Below are 21,488 nucleotides of genomic sequence, written 5' to 3' on the forward strand. Positions count from 1 at the left end.
ATCATGTGTGAAGAATTTGCTGCTCTGCAAAGTGAAGAGGTGCAATGTTAGTATGTACATATCCTTAGCTGTCAAGGGCTGACACACCTGTGCCCTTAAGAATAGATCTCCAGTAGTGGTCACATGGGCTTTTGTGCTTAGTATTTATCACTAATGCAGTGATAGGCATTCATAGGGCTAGATGCATCATCGCTTGGAAAGTGATAAAATGGAGAGTGAAAAAGTACCAGCCAATCAGCTCCTAACTGACATTTTTCAAACACAGCCTGTGGCTTGACAGTTAGGAGGTGATTGGCTGGTACTTTTTCACTCTCCATTTTATCACTTTCCAAGCGATGATGCATCTAGCCCATAGTGTGACAGCTGGCACAGTCTATGAGAAAGCAGTGACAAAGCAGAGACACTGACAGAAATTTGGAATTACCAATCTATAGAGATGGAGATGCACAGTATTAATTTGGATACTGCATATAAGTAAATACTCATACCTTCCCAGAATAACCAAGAAAACAAGATACTTTAGATAAGACAGCAAACAAGTAAACTTTTGCACACCGACGAAAAAGAAGCAGCTGTAGAAATAACAGAATAATATGTCACATGCTTCCACAAGAGCTGAAATGTCACATAAATACTGCAAGTGACAGGTGTCGTAAGACCTGTGGAGAGTGCATCTGTCCCTTCTGACAGGGAATCTCTATTTAAGTCACTCCACCATTACTCTTGTTGGGCTGACTTCAGCGTTTGGTGGTTTATTTTACATGCAAAGCCATGGTGAGCACTGCAAAAATGATCGAATGCAGTCCTAAGCTCTGTCTATTTTGGAGATAGAAAGTCAATGATCTGTGGGTGGAACATTCAGGGCGCGTGCATCATCTGTAAAAGTGACATTCTGCTGTGAAACATCCTTAGGGACAGTTACATATAATAAGCATCTGTGGACAGCATAACATTGCATAGATCTACACTGACAGATACTATGAAAGCTACTTACAAAGGCTATTTGTCTGTGCATGGTGCAGATGCACGGTTTGGTATTATCAGATTACTTCACTGCATGCATCATGTCAGGAAGATGGAAGTTCATTTTGTCTGTTAATTCAGAAGTGTTGAGAGCAGAAAATATCCCGTCAGCTGGATTAGATACGGGATTCTGGCGCTTGGAATGCCGGCTTTCCAAATACCAACAGCGCTTAAGATCCCAACAGCTATTAATAAGTAAGGTAACCCCTGATTCCTTATCACCCTATCCCGACTTTCCTGCAGCCTGACCCTAACCTAACCCACCCCCGTAGCCTAACCCTAACCCTCGCCAGTGCTGCCTAAATTGCAGTGTAAAAATAAAGCAGCCAGCATGTACCCTGCACAGAAACAAAATAACCCACCCAAATCTAACTCTCTCTGCACATGTTACATCTGCCACACCTGCAGTGCACATGGGGGGTCATGCTGACCTGATTACTCGCTGCAGTTCTTTGCAGCGCAGCGATCAGGTCAGAACTGCGTATGCGCCGGTGCCACATTGCGGCGGCGCATGGCTGACAGCCAACGGCTGTCCTTGCCGATGGCTGCTTGATTGACAGGCAGAGGTGGTTGCTGGGCGGGAGGGGGCGGCACGGGGCGTTTGGCCTCCGTTTTGTGGGCGCGATCCGGCCAACGCAGGTGGGGCCAGACATCATACGCAGCTGCTGCGTCCCGGGCAGCGACGAGTAGCTCCAAGCCAGAACACAAAAGTTGCGCTGGCTGGGAGCTAATCCTGAAGTTTAAAAGCCTCGCCACTGTGCAATGCTTTTGCACTTCTGCAATGGGGTAGGGACTGACATGCGGGGTGGACTAGCCCTGTGCTGGTCGTCCCCCCGCATGTCTGTGTTCCTGATCACAGCTGTGCTAAATTTAGCACAGCTACGATCAAGTCGGAATCACCCCCATGGTTTTTTCCAACTGCTAACAAATTTGCTGCTGCGATCAACTCTGAATTACCCCCATGGTACAGTAATGTGACCTCACAGTTTGAGTGTCAAGTAGAGTCACACACATTTCATAGCTATCTAAGACACCACTGGCCGTCACACTGAAGTCTTTTATGTCTTCTCCAATAACACATGTCGTCTATTATTTGTAAGGTACTCCTTCTGTAGTTCTGCATATGCAGGTCCTCACTTAGCTTGGTTCAATATAGTTTTCTGATTAAATAAAATATTCATTCTCTTTTTGTAGCTCCTTCAACATTTCACATTTATACAGTATGTCTGCACAATAAATATGATCATTATATAGTAGGCTGAGGGAGATCTTACTACAGGCTTTTTGATCTTTCTCAGTTTAAACATCTGGGAATGGACTATGATGTTGATCCTATTACCTGCAAAGGGTGTGATGGGCAGCTGCTGGGGCATTTAAACGCCGGCAACAGCACCCGATCTCGCACCCTTTGGGAGCTGGTTTTGTGCTCAATTTGCACCAAAGTGCTTGGAGCCCCATGGGGCAGCGAGCACTTTTGTGCAAATTCGGGCCGCCATAAAGTGTGGCCCAATGATTCGCACCCACGATATCATCGCGGCTAATAGGATTGACCCCTAAGTATAGGCTCTTGTGTATATTTCAGTGTAACTTCCTTTACTAGCAGCATTTTCACTTTAGACTCCCATGATTGGTAGTTGTGCTCACTTCTACTTTTTGCAGAAAAACTACTTAAGCATCTGACTTCACTGTTGCTTGTGGCATATAACCAGCTAGTAGCATGTAAGTCAGGTCATTTCCGGGCATGTTGATGTTTTGGAAGATTTTATTATTGATCAGATGTTGCCAGCATCTTGTACTAAAACCCCTTAGACACTTTAACAATTGTAGGGATGCACCACAACATTTGCATGCATATTTAGAGATATAGGGGGTCATTCTGACCCGATCGCATGCTGCAGTTTATCGCAGCTGTGCGAATGGGTCAGAACTGCGCATGCACCGGCGCCGCATGCCGTTGGGCTGCTACGATCGCCTCTGCCTGATTGACAGGCAGAGGCGGTCGCTGCGCGGGGGGGAGGTTGCGGAATGGCAGCGTTTGGCCGCCGTTTCTTGGGTGCGGTCCGGCCAACGCAGGCATGGCCGGACCAAACGGGGGCGGGCTGCAGCAGCTGCGTGCCGCTGTGCAATGCCTTTGTACTTCTGCGGGGGCGGCACTGACATGCGGGGCTGGATAGCCCTGTGCTGGGCGTCCCCCCGCATGTCAGTGTGACTGATCGTAGCTGTGCTAAATTTAGCACAGCTACGATCATCTCGGAATGACCCCCATAATGATTACATTTCGAGAGGGAGACTGAGAATTACACTGTTTCACCATAGTTTATATTTGTGATCACTTGTTACATTTTGCAGTGAGCTGTTATGAGTTTATTCCCTGTCTAACACTGAACTGTGTGATTTTTATTTTATTTTGTTTACTCAATGCTCCCATTTTCCCTTATAAATTATTTTGGACATGTGCCCTACTTACGTATATCTGTGCTTTATCTGTGTGTATGTGGGTCAAGCAGGAGTTTCAAAGGTTGACCGCTTGTGGGTGAAGAAGTCATTGTCATTGCTAAGTACTGTATCACCATCGGTGAGTTACAAGCCACTTAATCACTACCCTGGAGTAGCTATGTCAGGGGTTATACTATTATAGACTACCCCCTCCCTTTCATGCACCTGAATTGTACTTCCTAATTGATTTGAGCAACTTACATTTTGTTCTGTTATACTATTATACTAGTTTTACTATAGTTTTTTTTTATAAATTCTATTAGCAGCTTAAAACAACTACAAGCAACATACAATAGATGTCACAATAATTATAGTAATAACTAGATAACAGATATGCATGGCAAGGGTATTACAGCAAGCAGGGTTAGACTACCCACAGGAGCACACCCTAGTGGTCCCTAGTACCTGGGGGCCCACCTTCTCCTCTAGGGATCAAGTTCCAGACTGTGCACTTGAATTATACATTACATATATGTAACCTTATACTGTACATGACTATGCTGTTTTTTCTACAGTGCATTGCTGATATTAATCTGGTACATTATCCTGCATGCACTAGCAGTGTTTACTATACATATTTATCAAGGGACCCAGACCCTTATGGTTAGCCAAACCTCTGTGGTAGCTGGCCACACCACCTCTGAAGACTGGACAGACCCCTAAACATGGGCCCCTACCACTGCATTCCCCCGGTGGGCCCTTTATCCCCAGTCTGACACTACCAGCAAGTGTAGGATGATATGGAAGACAATAGTAGACCAGTAGAAGAGGGTGAGATAGATAGATAGATAGATAGATAGATAGATAGATAGATAGATAGATAGATAAAGGAGCAAATAAATAGCAAAGGAGAGAGCTTATATATATATATATATATATATATATATATATATAAAAAAACACAGCAGACGCGGCACTCCAAGTGACTTTGGAAATAACAACTCTTAGGCCAGGCAGATAAGTAAAAGACGACGTTTCAATGCCGCTTTATTAGGGCATTTTCCTCAGCCGGATCCATGGGACTATATATATATATATATATATATATATATATATAAAATTACAATGGCACATTAAACCCTATATTAATTTGAAAAGTAGTTGTAGCATTTAATCTATGGATTCCAACTAATGAACAACAAGACACAGACTGATTCCAAAATGTCCTTTTATTGATAGCATTGTCTTTACATCATCCTTGCTGCTTTAAGTTATCCATGAAGACATCAAGACTAGACATCATCAATGTGTGGATTTACAAAAGTTGCAATAGTGTAAACAGCTGGAAGTGCATTATCAATGTAAAAAATATATAAATAAATAGATGAAGGCATTGTTTTGTCTCTGAGCCGAACTTCTAGTTGTGGGAGCTGAGGATCCTGATGTTGTGTGCTGAAGACAACGTAGTAAGACTCTACTGATAGGGAAGATGGCATTGACTTTTGCTTGTGGGTGTTGGAAAAGAAACCCTCTTTAACGGGGCAAACATTAACATTGTTAACCAGGTTCCACTAACCCTTCAGTTAAACAGAAATAAAAATGGGGACTGATTTTTTAAGAAGTTGTTCTTCCATTAAGAAATTGCTTTAAGCCTTCAGCAAAGCCTGGAATTCTGAAAGTGCAGATAAAAAAATCAAATTAATAACATTTTACCTTTGATAATTTCGAACAAACTGAGTTTACTTTAATACTACTTTCAAGACAGATCATTTTAACTATCTATCTATCTATCTATCTATCTATCTATAAACATATATAAGCAATAGCTAAAAGATGGCAGAAAAATAATGTGATAGCCAGTGACTTTCAGGCATCATAAACTTTTCGGCAAGTCTGGACAATGTTTTAAAGTAGCAAACATTTAAATCGTAAAAAAAACAGTTTGGTTCTGCCTCTTAAACGACTGCCCCTTTAAAACATCGGCCACACTCGCCTGAAAGTCACTGATGCTTGCAAGTCACTTGGCTATTACATTTACACCACACAGAGCCGGCCATAGGCATAGGCAAACTAGGCAATTGCCTAGGGCATTTGATATGCCTAGGGGCATCAGCAGCTTCTGCTGATTAAAATGATATGCGGCATGCCTATATTCTGTGTGTAGCATTTCATATGCAGATACAGGCACAGTCTCACACAGTATATTGGCATGCTGCATATCATTTTAATCAGCAGAAGCTGCTTGTGCATCCTAGCCACATAGCAATGCATTAAGAAAATGTGCCCAACGTTAGCACTGAGGCAAGATTTATGAGGACACATCTGTATCCAAGCAGAGGTCACAGTGTTAGTGGTAGTGTGAGTGCTGTGTGCATGTGAGTGGGTTGGTTGTGCAGTAGTGTTCGGAATATGTGTAAGGAGCATTATGTGTGTCATGTAAAAATGCATTAATAATGTGCAGCAAATGTGTAGGGGGCACTATGTCATTATGTGTATAAGGGCATTAATAATGTGCAGCATATGTGTAAGGGACATTATGTGTAAAAGGGCATTAATAAAGGTTGTCATAATGTGCAAGGCACATTATGTTTATAAGGACATTAATAATGTGTCTCATATGTGTAAGGGGCATTACTGTGTGGCATTATGTGTATAAGGTGCTGTACTATGTGGCATTGCGTATTGAAAGGGCACTACTGTGTCATCTAATGTGAATAAAGAGCAATAGGGTGTGGTGTAATGTAAACAAGGAGCAATTCAGTGTGATGTAATGTGAATAAGGGGCTTTATTGTGAGGAGTAATGTTTATAAGGTAAAGTGATACTACTGTGGGATGTAATATTAATTATGGACACTATCGCATGATCAAAATGTAAATAAAGTTGCAGTACTGTGTGGCGTAATTGGAATTGGGGTTACTATTGTGTGGCCATGCCCCTTGCCAGTAAAAACACACCCCTTTTTGGGCTGTGCTCCAAATGTGCAAACTGTTCCTATTTAAAATATAGGGGGTACAAATACCAAAATAAGGACTGCTATGGGTGAGGGGTGATAGTGCTGGGAAAGAGGTGCAAGGTCAGAGGCGGATCCAGCGGTGGTGCTAGGGGGCACCAGCCAAAATCTTGCCTAGGGCATCATATTGGTTAGGGCCGGCTCTGACACCACAGAATTTCCCTTAAAGAGGGGATTTTTCTTTTTAGAAATACATTTATCTGCAATAAACAAGGTTTTGATCTTCACTATGCAGGTGAAAGGTAACAGAGAGTGGGATACTGGCAGAGCTACCGCCATTGACAAGTGGCTATGGCTGGAACCCTTCATCTTTCTGCAATGGTGGCATTACCACTATCCGTATCTAATGTTGATTTTAAGCTGATTGGCAGATATTCACATTTTATAGCAGTAGTAGGGTGAAATAATATACCATATAAAACACATTTACCTTCAACTCCAATTTTGCCATCACCATCGGAATCACCAGCTGACAAAAACTTTTGGGTCTCGCCATCGGTCAGTTCTCTGGCAGCAGCATTGAAGTTCTTCAGGAACAGTCTGAGTGTGGTAGGATAGAAGAGAGTGTGAAGACCTCGCTAGTAGTGACAGTATAGCACACTTCTATGGCTGAAACATTTGACACCTATTTAGAGCCATTGGATTCTGCATATCTGCCAGATAGACACCTCTAATAACGGCTCAGCTTCCGAAAGAAAAACTATAGCTGAAATAACCATATCTTCTACACCACTGTGTATTCTCTACATACATGACACATGTAACTATATACAGGGTGAACCAAAAGTAGGTGGACAGTAGAAAGTAGAAATGTTATCATTTACTGTCCACCTATTGTTGGATCACCCTGTATACATGGTATTCCTCATTTTATGTCTCCTGATATTTTTCTATTTTTCATGGTTCCCTTATTTCCTAATGGACCAATTACCCTGATTTTACTCCTTGTAATTCACATTGCATAAATTATTCCAATACAGAACTTTTATTGTCATAGTATTGTCCAGGATTTTTTATTAAGCATTATTGCAAGTATTCAATAATTTATTTTACTTTATTTATTATGTAATGAACGCTCATTATCCTCTGCTGTTTGAATGACAATGGCATATTTTACTGCAAGATCGGGACCTGCTACTCTATTCAATTTTCTAGTCCCATCATACCATGCTAGCTTCTGTTATGAAGTACAGTGTGCTTAACAAATGTAACTTTCCAGCCATATCTAAAACTAATTGGAAATGCTGTATATGTCTACATCACAATACATGATACAATGTTACATTACTTCTCATATTAGGGGAGGTGTATCAAGCCTTGGAGAGAGATTAAGTGAAGAAGTTGCCTAAAGCAACAAAATCAGCATCTCACTGTCACTTCAAAGATAGTGCTAGATAAATGGCAGTGAGAATCTGATTGGTTACTTTGCGCACTTTATCTCTCTCTAAGGCTGAATTTGTCTCCCCCATTACATTTTTACTCAAAGTGGCAAATATCCATTATCTGACTTCCCTTGAAAATTGATTTGTTTTATAAAATCGATTTATTTAGATAAGACTTGGCTATGGCTATTAAACTCTACAAATACTTTTAACTTTTCTCCCCTCTTACTAATGGTGAAGATACTGTTACTCACTTCAGTTCAGCTTCCTCAATGTAACCGCTCTTGTCCTGGTCCAAGATCTCAAAGATTTTCTGGGCTTCAGCAGACTTTTTGTTCAGACCAGACTTAGCAAAGAAATCTTTGAAGTTGAAAGAGTCCTTGGCTGAAAGGTTAAAACAGAGAGAGCCGTTACAAGTTGGAATATGAAAAAGAACTGGGCATCAGATACAATTCTATTACTGTTTAAAAACTTAATTTATTTTTTATTTTTTAATGAGTACATTCAGTTCATTTTTAAGCTACAGTACAATCAACTAGAAGACATAACTAGTTTCAAGTAATATTTTAGCCTCATTAGTGAGGTAAGTGATAATTATTTTAACTGCATTTCAGTGATGTTTAAAACATGTCTAAATCAGAATATGAACCATCGTTATTGTGCTGGATGTATTGAGATATTTGTACTACTGAGAATGTGCTTTGACAATGCTTTCTTTTTCATATTCATATAGGGCATTTAAATTGCATGCAGCTAGTTATTTTAATTGCATGCAGCTAGTTATTTAAATTACATCCAGCTAGTCATTTTAAAAGTGAAGATGAGACTGGCATTTTTACTATCTATCTCATATATTATTTAGTTTGCACACATTCATAATTTTAGTGTTAATAGTAAATAAACCTCATTGTCCAGGTACTTTTTGGCAAAGACAGGTTGTTATTCTGGTAATAGCTACACTTTATTTTAGAAAACTGCTAAATTTTGTTCTTCGCTGAAAACAAGGGGGCAGATGTATTAAACTGGAGAAGGCATAAGGAAGTGATAAACCAGTGACATGTGTAAGGTGATAAAGGCACCAGCCAATCAGATCCTAACTGTTAATTTACATATTGGAGCTGATTGGCTGGTGTCTTTATCACCTTGCACATATCACTGGTTTATCACTTCCTTATGCCTTCTCCAGGTTAATACATCTGCCCCAAGATTGGTTGCTATCATTTCAGTACAGATCTGTACCTCTGATCACTTGTAAGTCAATAACCCTCATTCTACAAAAAGAAAATCTAAGCAATTTGCAGTTTTTCTTTCCTCCACAAGCAAGCATTTCTTCTATTGGTTGCTCACCTATAGTGACCCGGACACATTTGTGCACAACAGCGCTAAGCTGCGTGATGGAAGTTTAAAGCATTAACTAGGATGGATGGTACAATACCTTCAGTGCTCTTTAGAGCAGCTGCGATGTCAGCGTCATTCAGGATACCAGCAAAAGCCATCTTTAGATCTAATAAGAGATAAATGATTTATTAGACATTTAAGGTTATTGCCAGAAACCAATAGCATTTCAGACTGAATGAATGAGAATGAAGCAGGGTACATTTTATTGAGTTATATAAGGATATAAAGTGCTAAAGCAATATCTAAAGATGCTGCATATGCAAGTTAAAATCCACACGTTAAATGGAACAGAATATTATGCAGGCAAAACCCTATAAAGTACTGCACATATCTGTCAGTCTATTAAATAGTGGCAGCATATAAATGACCCAGTATCTGTATTATTTCATCTTAAAAATATATGTTCCAACAGCTAAACATACTATATCAGCTCATTATTTTATATTAAGTTCTAGTGCACAGTCTACACCAGGGCTGGCCAAACCAGTCCTCGAGATCTACCAACAGTTCATGTTTTCCAGGCCTCCTGGAGATCTGTAGAATTGTCAGTTAGGAATGAATGCAGCACATCTTAATTAGTAATGACTACACCTGTGCACCAGCTAGGTGGCCTGGAAAATGTGAACTGTTGGTAGATCTCGAGGACTGGTTTGGCCAGCCCTGGTCTACACTGATTCAACACCTTCTTGGTGCAGAGATCATTAATAGCTTTAGGAAGTACTGCAAATACAACATAAGACCTCTAGCCCTTGTTTGTTTAGGGATGGCTGTTGTACAAGAACTGTCTGTGGAAAAATTCCAGGCTCTTTTAGTGTGACAAAAATGCCTTAAAATGTTGGTACATGTAGCAGATGTTGATAGTTCAATATTGGGGCATCGACCACAGAGGTTTCGTTGATTGCCGGCCCAGGAAAATGACTCCTTTGCAATTACTGTAGTCCAAAAATGACAGAAGACTTTGTTCCAAACTGGTGTTTTTCCTTGTTGGTTAATAACAGGAATGTCGTCCTATTCATGAAAGTTCTTCTACACTTCCAAGCTGAACCAAGTTAGAATCCCAGAGACTGATAAAGCGGAGAGTATATGTAACTCACCTTGAGCAATTTTTCAATGGAAGAAATCTTTGACTTGTGCCTATCTACGTATGGGACTCTGCTTATATACCTTTCAAACACCACCCCCATACCATATACAGTATTAAAGAAGACCCTGTCATAGACAAATTCTTCCTAAGGAGGGCTGTAAAATCTGCTGGCTAATGAGGGTTATTTATATTCCATGAGGAATCTAAATGAAGGTTTTGTCAACAATCTTACTTCAGAATCTTACAGGATTATACTTGCTACTTTTTTGGCAGACCCAATTTTACAGGACATGAAACTGCATTGTATAATGCTGAATGAATGAATAAATTATTAAATGTGTATATATATATATATATATATATTTAATTATTTATTTGTAGTAAACACTATATTTATTAAACATACTCAGGCAAGCCTCAGGACTGTACATAGAGGTACAATATATAGTGTTGTCAAGGCTTAAAGGTTAAATTTTATTGTCTTCTTTGACTGCATTTCTTGGAAGTGCTTATCTGTATTTTTAGCATTATATATGGAACCGTACAGGGGTCTGTTGACCTATTTTGCTGCTAGAGTTGGCAACTGAAATTACACTCTTCGTTCTCCTCCCTTACACAAATACATAAAACATTTTCACTAGTGCAATTTTACAGAGGTATTATGCAGAAGTATATTGCCACAAGTGAGATTTATTGAAGTGAGTGAGAGCAGTCATCCACAATTGCTGATTGTCCCTAATTTCCAAGGACAGTCCTGAGTTTTAAAGATCTGCCAGATTTGGTGTAATTGGATACAGTATATGCCTATTCTGAATTTCTGACCAACTGCACTTTTTATTGCATTGCTCACTAGAGTTAAGCTTTGGACTTTTGCAGCTATTATATTTTGAAAATAAGCATTTCAAGAGCATATATATCTTAAATTGTAGCCAAATTCAGCAAATGCATAATAATGGAGAATGTAGTATACAAAATTTTGCACAGTCAGCAATAATGCATGGCATGTATGTACTCAACAGCAAAGTGTCATTGCAAATTATTTAAAGATATTGGTAAATGTGAGTCAGGCAAAATAATTGATGTGGCTAGGATCGGTAGTGGGTGTGGCTACTTTCAGTAGGTGTGACTAGTATAATAATGAAAGGTTCACAGCTGAAATAACTAACTGAGAATCAGGTATCAAGATTACTATTGGCACATATTCCATATCACCCTGACATGTCATGAGATTAACTGGGTTTTCCCTGGCCTGTTTATACCTCTGGTAATGTAGACCACAAATAAGGCCTGGTCAGGGCTATAGCCAGAACTTTGTGGGCTCCGGATTAACATTTTGAAGGGTCCCCTGTCCAAATGCATCTAGAGAGACACCTCTCCACAGCAGTTGCCCCATAATAGCACCATAGTTCATTTTCTGAGCCATAATAGTGCCTTAGTTAATTTTATGCCCCATACTGTAGTAGTTCCCTAGTTTATTTTATGAACCATAGTAGTACCCTATGTTACATTATGCCATATTGTACGGCTACCACTATGCATTATGTAACACAGAACCCCCAATTCACATTATGACATACAGTGTCCCCAGATCGTATTGTGCCACATTACATTGCCTCAAGTTCATATTATGCCATACTATATTGCCTCCACTTCATATTGTGCCACATTACAGTCCCGCACTTCATATTATGTAACATTAATGCCATCCAGTTCATTTTATACCATTTTACAATGAGCAGGTCCAGTGATGTAACTTGATATATTGTAGGCCCCAAGGAAAAGTTTGTAAGGCCCCCAATGTATCACCCAATGATAAAAAAATGTATATGATACCTAGGTTTAAGAGGGAAAGTGGGTCCCTCCCAGCTCTGGGCCCCATAGCAGCTGTACTCTCTGCACCTATGATAGCTGTGCCCTTGAGTCTGATCAGTGGCATCAGGAGGGGGTGCGGACCGCACAAGGTGACACCATCTGAGGGGGTGACACAAAATGCAGAGCAGCTGGTGAATAGATGCACGGCATATACACAGTACAGGGAGAGTCTCTGGGGGCAGCCCAGCATCTCTGGGAGTGCTAGACATGCCCCCAGAGTGATGAAAACATGGGTGTGTTATGAGATCATGCCCCCTTCTCAGCGAGAGCATGCCCCCTTTTTGGGCACGTGCATGTAACTGATTTGTACTGAGTGACCATAACCCTAATGATGCTACTGGGCCTGATTCAGAAATGTGCAAACGTAAAATGCATTTTGTTACCTATTTATAGTTGTTGGCAAATGTCAGATGTAACTAACTGCGCATAACTAACAAGTGATCCTTCCCTCCTCCTGCAATTAACAGGAGCAGATGTGCCAGGAATATGACAGGGGAATATAGTCAAATTGTCGACACCACAATGTCAACAGTTATGATGTGGACATTGTTGAAATGTCTTCATCAAACATGTCGGCATTTGCAGAATGTCAACATGTGGGATGTCGACATTCTGTAGGGACTGGAGGGTTAATCTTTGGCTGTGGCAGTGGAGGGCTAGGGTTGGGCTGAGGGCAGAGCAGTTATGAATAGGCACTAGAGGGGGTGTGTGTGCTAGGATTTGGCATTGGGAGGGTTAGGTTACAGGAAGGGAGGTTATGAATAGGCACTTGGGGGGGTTAGGGTTCGAGTATGGGGGAGGTTAGAGTTAGGCACTAGGGTGGGTTAGGGTTTGGCTACAGGAGGGGAGACTATGGATAGGCACGGGGGTCAGGGCCAGTGGCGGTACTAGCGAGCGGTGGGCCCAGGTGCGACAAAATGCTTTGGGCCCCCCCCCCCCCCACATCCCATCCAAGTCCACCCCCTCACCCCTGGAGAGGATCTGGTGAGGGGGACCTGCTCAGGGCCAGAGAAATGGATACCTAGCAACAGTGCCGTAACTAGACATTTTAGCACTGTGTGCAAGAAACGGCATCGGAGCCCCACCCCTGCATGCAAAATAGGGGCAGTGCGCGCCTTAGGCGCGCGCAAAAATACATAGTGGCGTGGCTTCATGTGGAAGGGGTGTGGCCACAAAATAATACCAATTCATAAAACGGTGCACAGTAGTCTCCATTATTCAAATTACGCTGCACAGTAGCACCACTACACCAGGTAGAGACCCTTTTACACCTTACAGCGGACAGATTCCTCTTTTTACACATTACGGCAGACAGCGTCCCCTTTTTACACATTACGGCAGACAGCGTCCCCCTTTTTACACATTACGGCAGACAGCGTGCACTTTTTACACATAACGGCAGACAGCGTCCCCTTTTTACACATAACGGCAGACAGCGTGCCCTTGTTACACATAGCGGCAGACAGCGTACACTTTTTACACATAACGGCAGACAGCGTGCCCTTGTTAAACATAGCGGCAGACAGCGTACACTTTTTACACATAACGGCAGACAGCGTCCCCCTTTTTACACATTACGGCAGACAGCGTCCCCTTTTTACACATTACAGCAGACAGCGTACACTTTTTACACATAACGGCAGACAGCGTCCCCTTTTTACACATTACGGCAGACAGCGTGCCCTTGTTACACATTACGGCAGACAGCGTCCCCCTTTTTACACATTACGGCAGGCAGATTCCCCCTTTTTACACATAGCGGCAGGCAGATTCCCCATTTTTACACATAGCGGCAGGCAGTCCCCCATTTTTACACATTGCGGCAAGCAGATTCCCCCTTTTTACACATTGCGGCAGGCAGATTCCCCCTTTTTACACATAGCGGCAGGCAGTCCCCCATTTTTACACATAGCGGCAAGCAGATTCCCCCTTTTTACACATTGCGGCAGGCAGATTCCCCCTTTTTACACATTGCGGCAGGCAGATTCCCCCTGTTTACACATAGCGGCAGGCAGTCCCCCATTTTTACACATAGCGGCAAGCAGATTCCCCCTTTTTACACATTGCGGCAGGCAGTCCCCCATTTTTACACATTGCGGCAGGCAGTACCAACAAAGACAGAAAGAAAGAAAGAAAGAAAGAAAGAAAGAAAGAAAGAGACAGAAATAAAGAAAGAGACAGAAAGAAAGAAGAATTATACTTACCCTCTCCGCAGGCTCAGGCTCCTCGGTGCAGCTTGACGATTCCCGGGCAGGAGAGAAGAAGGAGGAGAGAGCCGCAGCAGCACTGTGTTATTGGTGGAGGCGCTGCTGCTGCTGCCCCTCTGCTTCACTATAGGCTGTTCTCGGAAGACAGCCTATAGTGAAGCAGAGGAGCAGCAGCAGCGGTGCCTCTACCAGTAACAAAGCGCTGCTGCGGCTCCCTCCTCCACCTCCCTCCTCTTCCTTCCCCCGTACCGCTGCTCCTCTCCTCTCTCCGGGCGTCTGTGCGCTGCGGGCAGCGGTTGCCCGCAGCGCACAGCGGCATGTAATGAGTCAGTTTGACTCATTACATGCTTTGGGCCCCTGGACAGAGGCGGGCCCCAGTGCAACGCACTGGTTGCACTGGCGGTAGTTCCGCCTCTGGTCAGGGCCTTCTTTTAGTAAGGGCTCAATGGGCAGTTACCAAAGGTCCCCAGGAGTATAAGGGCCCTTGGCTGATAACTGAGGGTCCACTTTTTCCAGGGGTACCACATTTTTTAAAATAGGTCCTGGGAAACCAGATATATCCAACTTCAAAGCAGTGGTTCCCATCCTTGCCTGTTAATTGCTCTTCCCAGCCAGATATCTCGAGTTCTGTCTGACTTAGAGTTTTTTGGAGTGTATACTCGAATAGCTGGGACTCTCCACTTTTCTTTTTTTTTTTTTTTTAGAAAAAATGTATTGGTCGATTTACAGTAATACACATAAACGGTGTGTTTCATAGGCATAGAAAAACAATATAATACTAAGATGTACACAACAGAGAAATAACAATAATCAAGTGAGTAAATCCTTTTTTTTTTTTTAAAGTGAGACAACAGAGATAGTGCAAGAAAAGAAAGAGTCCTCTAGGTCTATGGTGTGGCCAACCAGCCCAGGGAAGTGAGAGAACAGGAAGAATAGAGACAGGGAAAGGAAGAAACAAGATTGTGGGCAAAAGGGGAGGTAGATAAAAGAAGAGGGGGGGTCCGAGTGGCGGGATCCGGGCAGCCAACATAAAAAGGGTGCGTAGCTTAATCAGCTACCAAATGGGGAGGGGGCATTTTGAGAAGTGAGCCAGGGTGCCCAGATTTTATTGAACACCCTGGCAGATTGTCAAATGACACTGGTCATATATTCCATCTTATAAAAAACGTACCAAATGTAAGTGACAATGGATTGTAGGGACGGTGGGGAGGGCAACCTCCAGGCCTTCGCTATTTGACATGTCGTGGCAGTAGCCACATGACGTAATAACTTGTTCTGATGCGTAGTTAAAGTCGGAAGGTCTAGAGGCAGTAGAAAGTATTTAGGGTCCAGGGGGATTGGGGTGAAAAACAGGGATGAAAGAAGTCGGACAACTTCTTTCCATAAAGGTAGCAGCTTCGGGCAGGTCCACCAAATATGCATATATGTCCCCTCAGCAGCACAACCCCTCCAACAGCTGTCTGTAACATCAGGGTACATCGCCTTCAAACGAGAAGGTACATAATACCAACGATATACCAGTTTATACACATTTTCCTTTATCCTAACACAAATAGAGCTAGAGGACGCATTACTCCATATTTCACCCCATTCCTCCTCATCCAAAGTGACACCCAGATCCCTCTCCCAGGCCAATTCTCTGTGATCTCTGGGAGTAGCAGAGCCCTGCAATAGCAATGTATAGAGATCTGATATAAGACCTTTCGTCGAAGAGCGTTGCAAACATATATTTTCAAGAGTGGTGAGAGGCCTAGAAGAGAGAGTGGTATGAACCCCGGAGTGAAAGTGTCTAAGTTGGAGGTAGCGGAAAAATTCACTGTGAGGGAGAGAGTATTGTGTCTGAATCTGGGTAAATGAAGGAAAGGGTGTACTAGAGGTAATGTCGTTAAGAAAGGCAACGTTTCCCTGTTTCCAGAGTGAGAAAGCAGATTTAACCATTCCCGGAGGGAAGGCAGGGTTGTGGAACAGAGGTATGAGGGGGTATGGGTTAGGGGCCAATTGATGTTTCCTCACAACAAGATCCCAAATGTATAAAGAACGGGCCACCACTGGGTGAGATGAGGTGGCACGAGGGCGGGCGGTTCTCGGAAGCCACAAGAGGGAAGAGAGTGTGGAGAGTCCCAGCTCGCCGGCTTCGATAACTATCCACACCTTGTCCGCCCCCGTTCCACACCACTGGACACAGGATGCCATCTGGGCTGCGTGGTAATAGTATTTAAAATTGGGTATGCCTAAGCCTCCGCTCCATGAAGGCCGTTGTAGTAGCGAAAGTTTAATTCTAGGATGTTTATTGGCCCAAATAAAACGGGAGGTTTGATGCTGCAAGAATTTAAAAACGTAGGGTGGAATATAGATCGGGAGCGTCTGGAAAAGATAAGTAAGTCTGGGAAGAACACTCATCTTTACAGAATTGGCACGTCCAATCCACGAAATGAAATAGGAGGACCAGGTTTGGAGATCAGAGCGAATTTGGTCCAAAAGACGTGGGAAATTCACCTGAAAGAGTTGATGGTGTCTGTGGGTTAGATACACACCTAGGTATTTGAGTTTTCGGTTATGCCAGGAAAATGGAAATGTTGATTCAAGTTGCGACCTAGATGCAGGGGTAACGTAAAAATTGAGCACTTCTGTTTTAGTAGCGTTAATCTTGTAACCCGAGTATTGCGAATAGAGGTCAATCTCAGAGAGGAGAGGAAAGAGTGACGATGTCGGGTTTGAAAGAGAAACCAGCACGTCGTCAGCATAAAGTGCAATTTTGTGTTCCATGCGGCCAATTCGAATCCCCGTAATATTCGGATTGAGACGAACCCTGACGGCTAAAGGCTCCATGACAAGGGCAAAAATCAAGGGCGAGAGCGGGCATCCCTGTCTGGTACCATTAGATATCTCAAAGCATGAGGAAGTAACCCCATTGACAGAGACCCGCGCTGAGGAGTTGCGATACAGTGCTGAGACACCATCATAAAACTTACCAGAAAAGCCCATGCGTTGGAGGACAGAGAAGGCGAAAGGCCACGAAATGCGATCAAACGCCTTCTCCGCATCCAGGGCTAATAACAGGGAAGAGGACTTTTGTTGGTGGATAGAATGGATAATATCAATGGCCCTTCTGGTATTATCGGAGGCCTGTCGGCCTGGAATAAATCCAACCTGATCGGGATGTATCAGTGCAGGGAGAAGGGGGGCCAATCTCAAAGCTAGGATTTTTGTATACATTTTCAAATCAACATTGAGCAATGAGATTGGCCTGTAGTTACCGCATTGAGTGGGGTCTCTGTCAGGCTTAGGGATCACAACAATATCAGCTTGTGTAGTTGCCGGAGCAAAGGATGCACCCTCCAATATCTGGTTGAAGAGGGCGGTAAGATGATGGGCTAATATTTTAGCAAAGTGTTTATAGTAGTGTGCCGTGAAACCGTCTGGGCCGGGAGCGGCTGAGGACCGCATGGATTTCACAGCTGTTAACGTCTCCTCTACTGAGATATCCTGATTTAGTGTGCCTAATTGAGCTGCGGAGATGCCCGGCAGAGGGGTTGAGGACAGGTAGGAATGTAACCTCTCCGGGTCGAGGGAAGGGGAATGTGTCGGGGTCGTCAAGTTATAAAGAGAGCTATAGTAGTCCTTAAACTCATCAGCCATTTGTTTAGTGTCGTAAGTAGGCACACCCAGAGTTCGGGAATACAATTTGTCAATTGCGCCAGTCGCCTGTTTATGTCACAATTTATTTGCCAACAGGGAATCCAACTTGTCCACCTTGTCATAGAATTTCTGATTTAATTTCCGCAGAATGAGAGCCGCACGACGGGACAAAAGCGCGTTCAGTTGGTCTTGTAAGTTAGTGATTTGTGCAAGTAAGGCATTGCAGGAAGTTAGTTTATGCTGGGTGGTTAGGGTAGCTATTTGAGATTCCAACAAGTGTATCTCCTGCGTCGCTTTCTTGCGTAGCGAGGAGGTCCGTGCCATAAGGAGACCTCTCAAGGTGGCCTTATGAGCCTCCCAAATTATACTAGAAGAGACATCAGGCGTGGTATTCTCAGTGAAATATTGTTCTATCGCCATTTGTATTTCCGTGGAGACTGACGAGTTAAGCAACAGGGATTCATCGAATCGCCATTTGCGAACAGTGTGTGCGGAATGATGCAGATCCATGAGAACGTAAACACCGGAATGGTCAGTCCAAGTGAAAGGGGTTATTCCCGCATCAGTAATTCTAGAGGCAATGGAGGACGAAATATGTAACATATCAATCCGGGTGTAGTGTTGATGCGGGGCTGAATAGTGGGTATAGTCTCTGGCTACAGAGTGGCAGAGACGCCACGAGTCCTGCAGGTCGTGAAACTTAAGGGAGGCTGCAAGCGTGCGTGAAGCTCTAGAGGCAAGGGGGGACCAGTCCTATCTAAACTGAATGGTGTTAAAATCCCCACCCAACACAATGTGGCCCTGTGCAACCTTGCCAATGTGACGGAAAATTAAAATTGCAACACCACGTTTCTTACAATCTGCTGAAGCAAAAAAAGTTTGTGTAAATTGCCTACCGCAGAGTTGTGTATGGGAGCCCGTAAGGTGGGTTTCCTGAAGAAAAACTACGTCAGCTTTCTCATGTCTACAGGCGCCCAAGAGCACCGTCCATTTTTTGGGGGAGTTGAGGCCATTTACATTAACAGATAATATCTTTAGTGGCATGGTGGCCTGAGTAACAACATCTCATTGAGAGCCATAAAAAGGAGGGACAAGAACAAAGGCCTCCCGGGACCCAACTACCCATAAAGGAATAAGGGCAAGTAGAATGGATACCCAGAACCCACCACAAGGACGAGGGGAGAAAAGGGAAATGAGAGCAAAGAAGGCCACAGAAGGAAAGTAAAGAAGAGCAAGAAGAAAAGGAAAAAAGCCCATTTGGGCAAAAACCCTGTAGCAATGGGGCCCATAACAGGACCGTCAAACTAAAGAAAAACATAGTCAATATAGCAATCAAAGCAGGGAGTATGGGGGTAGTGGCACGAACCACCATATCAGGCTGTGCGGCCTGACCGAGAACTAAAAAAAAGTATAACATACGAAGATAAAACCTGTGTCAGGAGGGGAAGGAAGGGGGAGGGAGGGGGAAAAAAAAGGGGGAGGGAAGAACCGGGAAGGAAGGAGAGGGGAGAGGGGCATCAAGGGGAGTAGTATAGCAATAACATGTGGTCCACATGATAGGGTAGGCATTGTAGGACCAAACCGCAAAACGACCGGTTATCTTGTGGCCATGAACCTAAAAGCAAAATGTACAATAAAAAACATAACAAGTGGAACATTTAAAGAACCATCATAGATAGTGCCTGAGATAAACCAGGGGGACCAGGAAGCAGAGACTAGGTCAACCCGCTTCCGGGGGTGGCAGTACCAAAAAAAAACCACACAAAAAAACAAAAAAAAACCCCAACTATTATCATTAGATATAGAACATTAAAGGCAAAATACCAATCAACATATAAAAAGAAACAAAGGAGGTCCAAAGAACCAGAGATGATTAATCCAGTCCAGGGGGAACCTCCAGCAAACTGGTACATTGGCTTAGTGAAACCAATAGTAGAGAAGGGGGCAGGCAATCAGGGGGAGAATCATCTTCACCGCTATGACGCGACACTCTCGTCCCGTCCGGCTGAGGCGGACGGGTTCGTTGTGATTTTGGTGAGGCAGGCGAGTCGACAGAGGAAGACAACGCTTCTGGAAGGAGCTCAAGCTTGCGAAGCAGTTCCTGCCCTTGTGCCAGGGTCTTAAGTGTATGGGTGATGCCATTAAAAGAAAGCTGCAACTAAAAGGGGAATCCCCAGCGATAGCGAATTTGGTGTTGGCGTAGAACCCTAGTAATCGGTTGGAGGTCCCGTCATTTCTGGATGGTCGAGGGTGCCAAGTCCTGGAAATCTGCAATTGCATGCCCCGGGAGGCTATATCAGAGGAATCCCGGACGGAAGCAATTATTTTTTCCTTCGAGCTGTAATAATGGAGACAGGCTATAATGTCCCGAGGGGGTTGTGATGGTGAAGGTTTGGCCCGCAGGGCCCTGTGTGCCCTATCAAAGAGGCAATCCTCATCAGATAAGTCCGGGACTAAATGCTGGAAAAGGTCTTTCAAGAAGGAGGGCAACGTAGAGCTCTGGACTGATTCCGCCACATTACGTATGCGCAAGTTATTGCGACGGGATCGATTTTCCTCGTCCTCTTGGCGCTCCTTCAGGGTCTCAACCTCAGTATGGAGCCTCGAGAGTTCATGGTCTAGACACTGTTGCGAGCGACATAAGTCGTCAGTCTTCGTCTCCAAGGCATGCGTACGATTTCCAAGCGAGGCAATCTCCGTTTTGAAATCCAAGACAGCTTTGGACAGTTCTTGCTTAAAGGCTAAGGTCAGCGCACTAATTGGTTGGTAAGAGTATGTATTGGGTGTGTGATGGTCTGGGTGAAGTTTGTGTACCACGCGGATGTGTGTGTTAATGATAATCACTCTAACCGTTGGATTGCCGTGTGCATCTATTTTAATTTTATTTTGGAAATGTTTATACAGTATCAAGGTTGTCCTTACTGGCAACAACCTATGAGGGTTAAATAATGGTTCCTTTCAGTTATTTGTCCACCTCTTTCAGGTGTGTCCTGCAGACTACCCTTTATTGAGTATACCTTCCTAGTGGTATACAGGATGGACCCCAGTTCAGGTGAATGTCAGGTGTACCCTGCGGGTCACCTTTACCATAGGGGTGGTGAGAGCCTATGTTCCCTCTGAGCCTGAATGCTGGATGGTGTCTATGGAGTATGATCAGTGCGGCGTCCCGCCTGTCATACAACTTCTGTGTGTAGCACTGAGGTATGAGAGAGTGGGCTGTGTGCACTGACACTTACCGCCGTGGACAGGTTTTTCTGCTGCCTGTCGCCGGTGAGCCGCGTCTCTGCTGTTCCCCCCTCAGGCTGTCAGTCCTCCATTACCTCCGTCTTTCTTTAGTGAATGTTCTCCCCAGCGGCAGCCGGTCCACTCCGTGGCTTCTTCCGTCTCCCTTGCTGTGCGCGCTGTCTGGCGGCAGCTGATCTCCTTCCTCTCCTC

At 43.7% G+C, this 21,488-nt stretch overlaps 1 protein-coding gene across 1 annotated transcript; it reads right to left on the reverse strand.

The window, feature by feature from the left end:
- Positions 1-4,670: 4,670 nt before the first annotated feature.
- LOC134943707 (parvalbumin beta-like) lies at positions 4,671-10,386 on the reverse strand. The gene is made up of 5 exons (XM_063932400.1): positions 10,346-10,386; positions 9,289-9,357; positions 8,108-8,237; positions 6,902-7,011; positions 4,671-5,131 (listed from the first exon to the last, which is right to left on the reverse strand). The coding sequence occupies exons 2-5, from the start codon at positions 9,347-9,349 to the stop codon at positions 5,106-5,108; spliced, it is 327 nt and encodes a 108-aa protein (XP_063788470.1). The 5' UTR covers positions 9,350-9,357; positions 10,346-10,386; the 3' UTR covers positions 4,671-5,105.
- Positions 10,387-21,488: the final 11,102 nt, after the last annotated feature.

This window comes from Pseudophryne corroboree, chromosome 7 (assembly GCF_028390025.1).
Source record: "Pseudophryne corroboree isolate aPseCor3 chromosome 7, aPseCor3.hap2, whole genome shotgun sequence".
Classification (NCBI taxonomy): Eukaryota; Metazoa; Chordata; class Amphibia; order Anura; family Myobatrachidae; genus Pseudophryne; species Pseudophryne corroboree.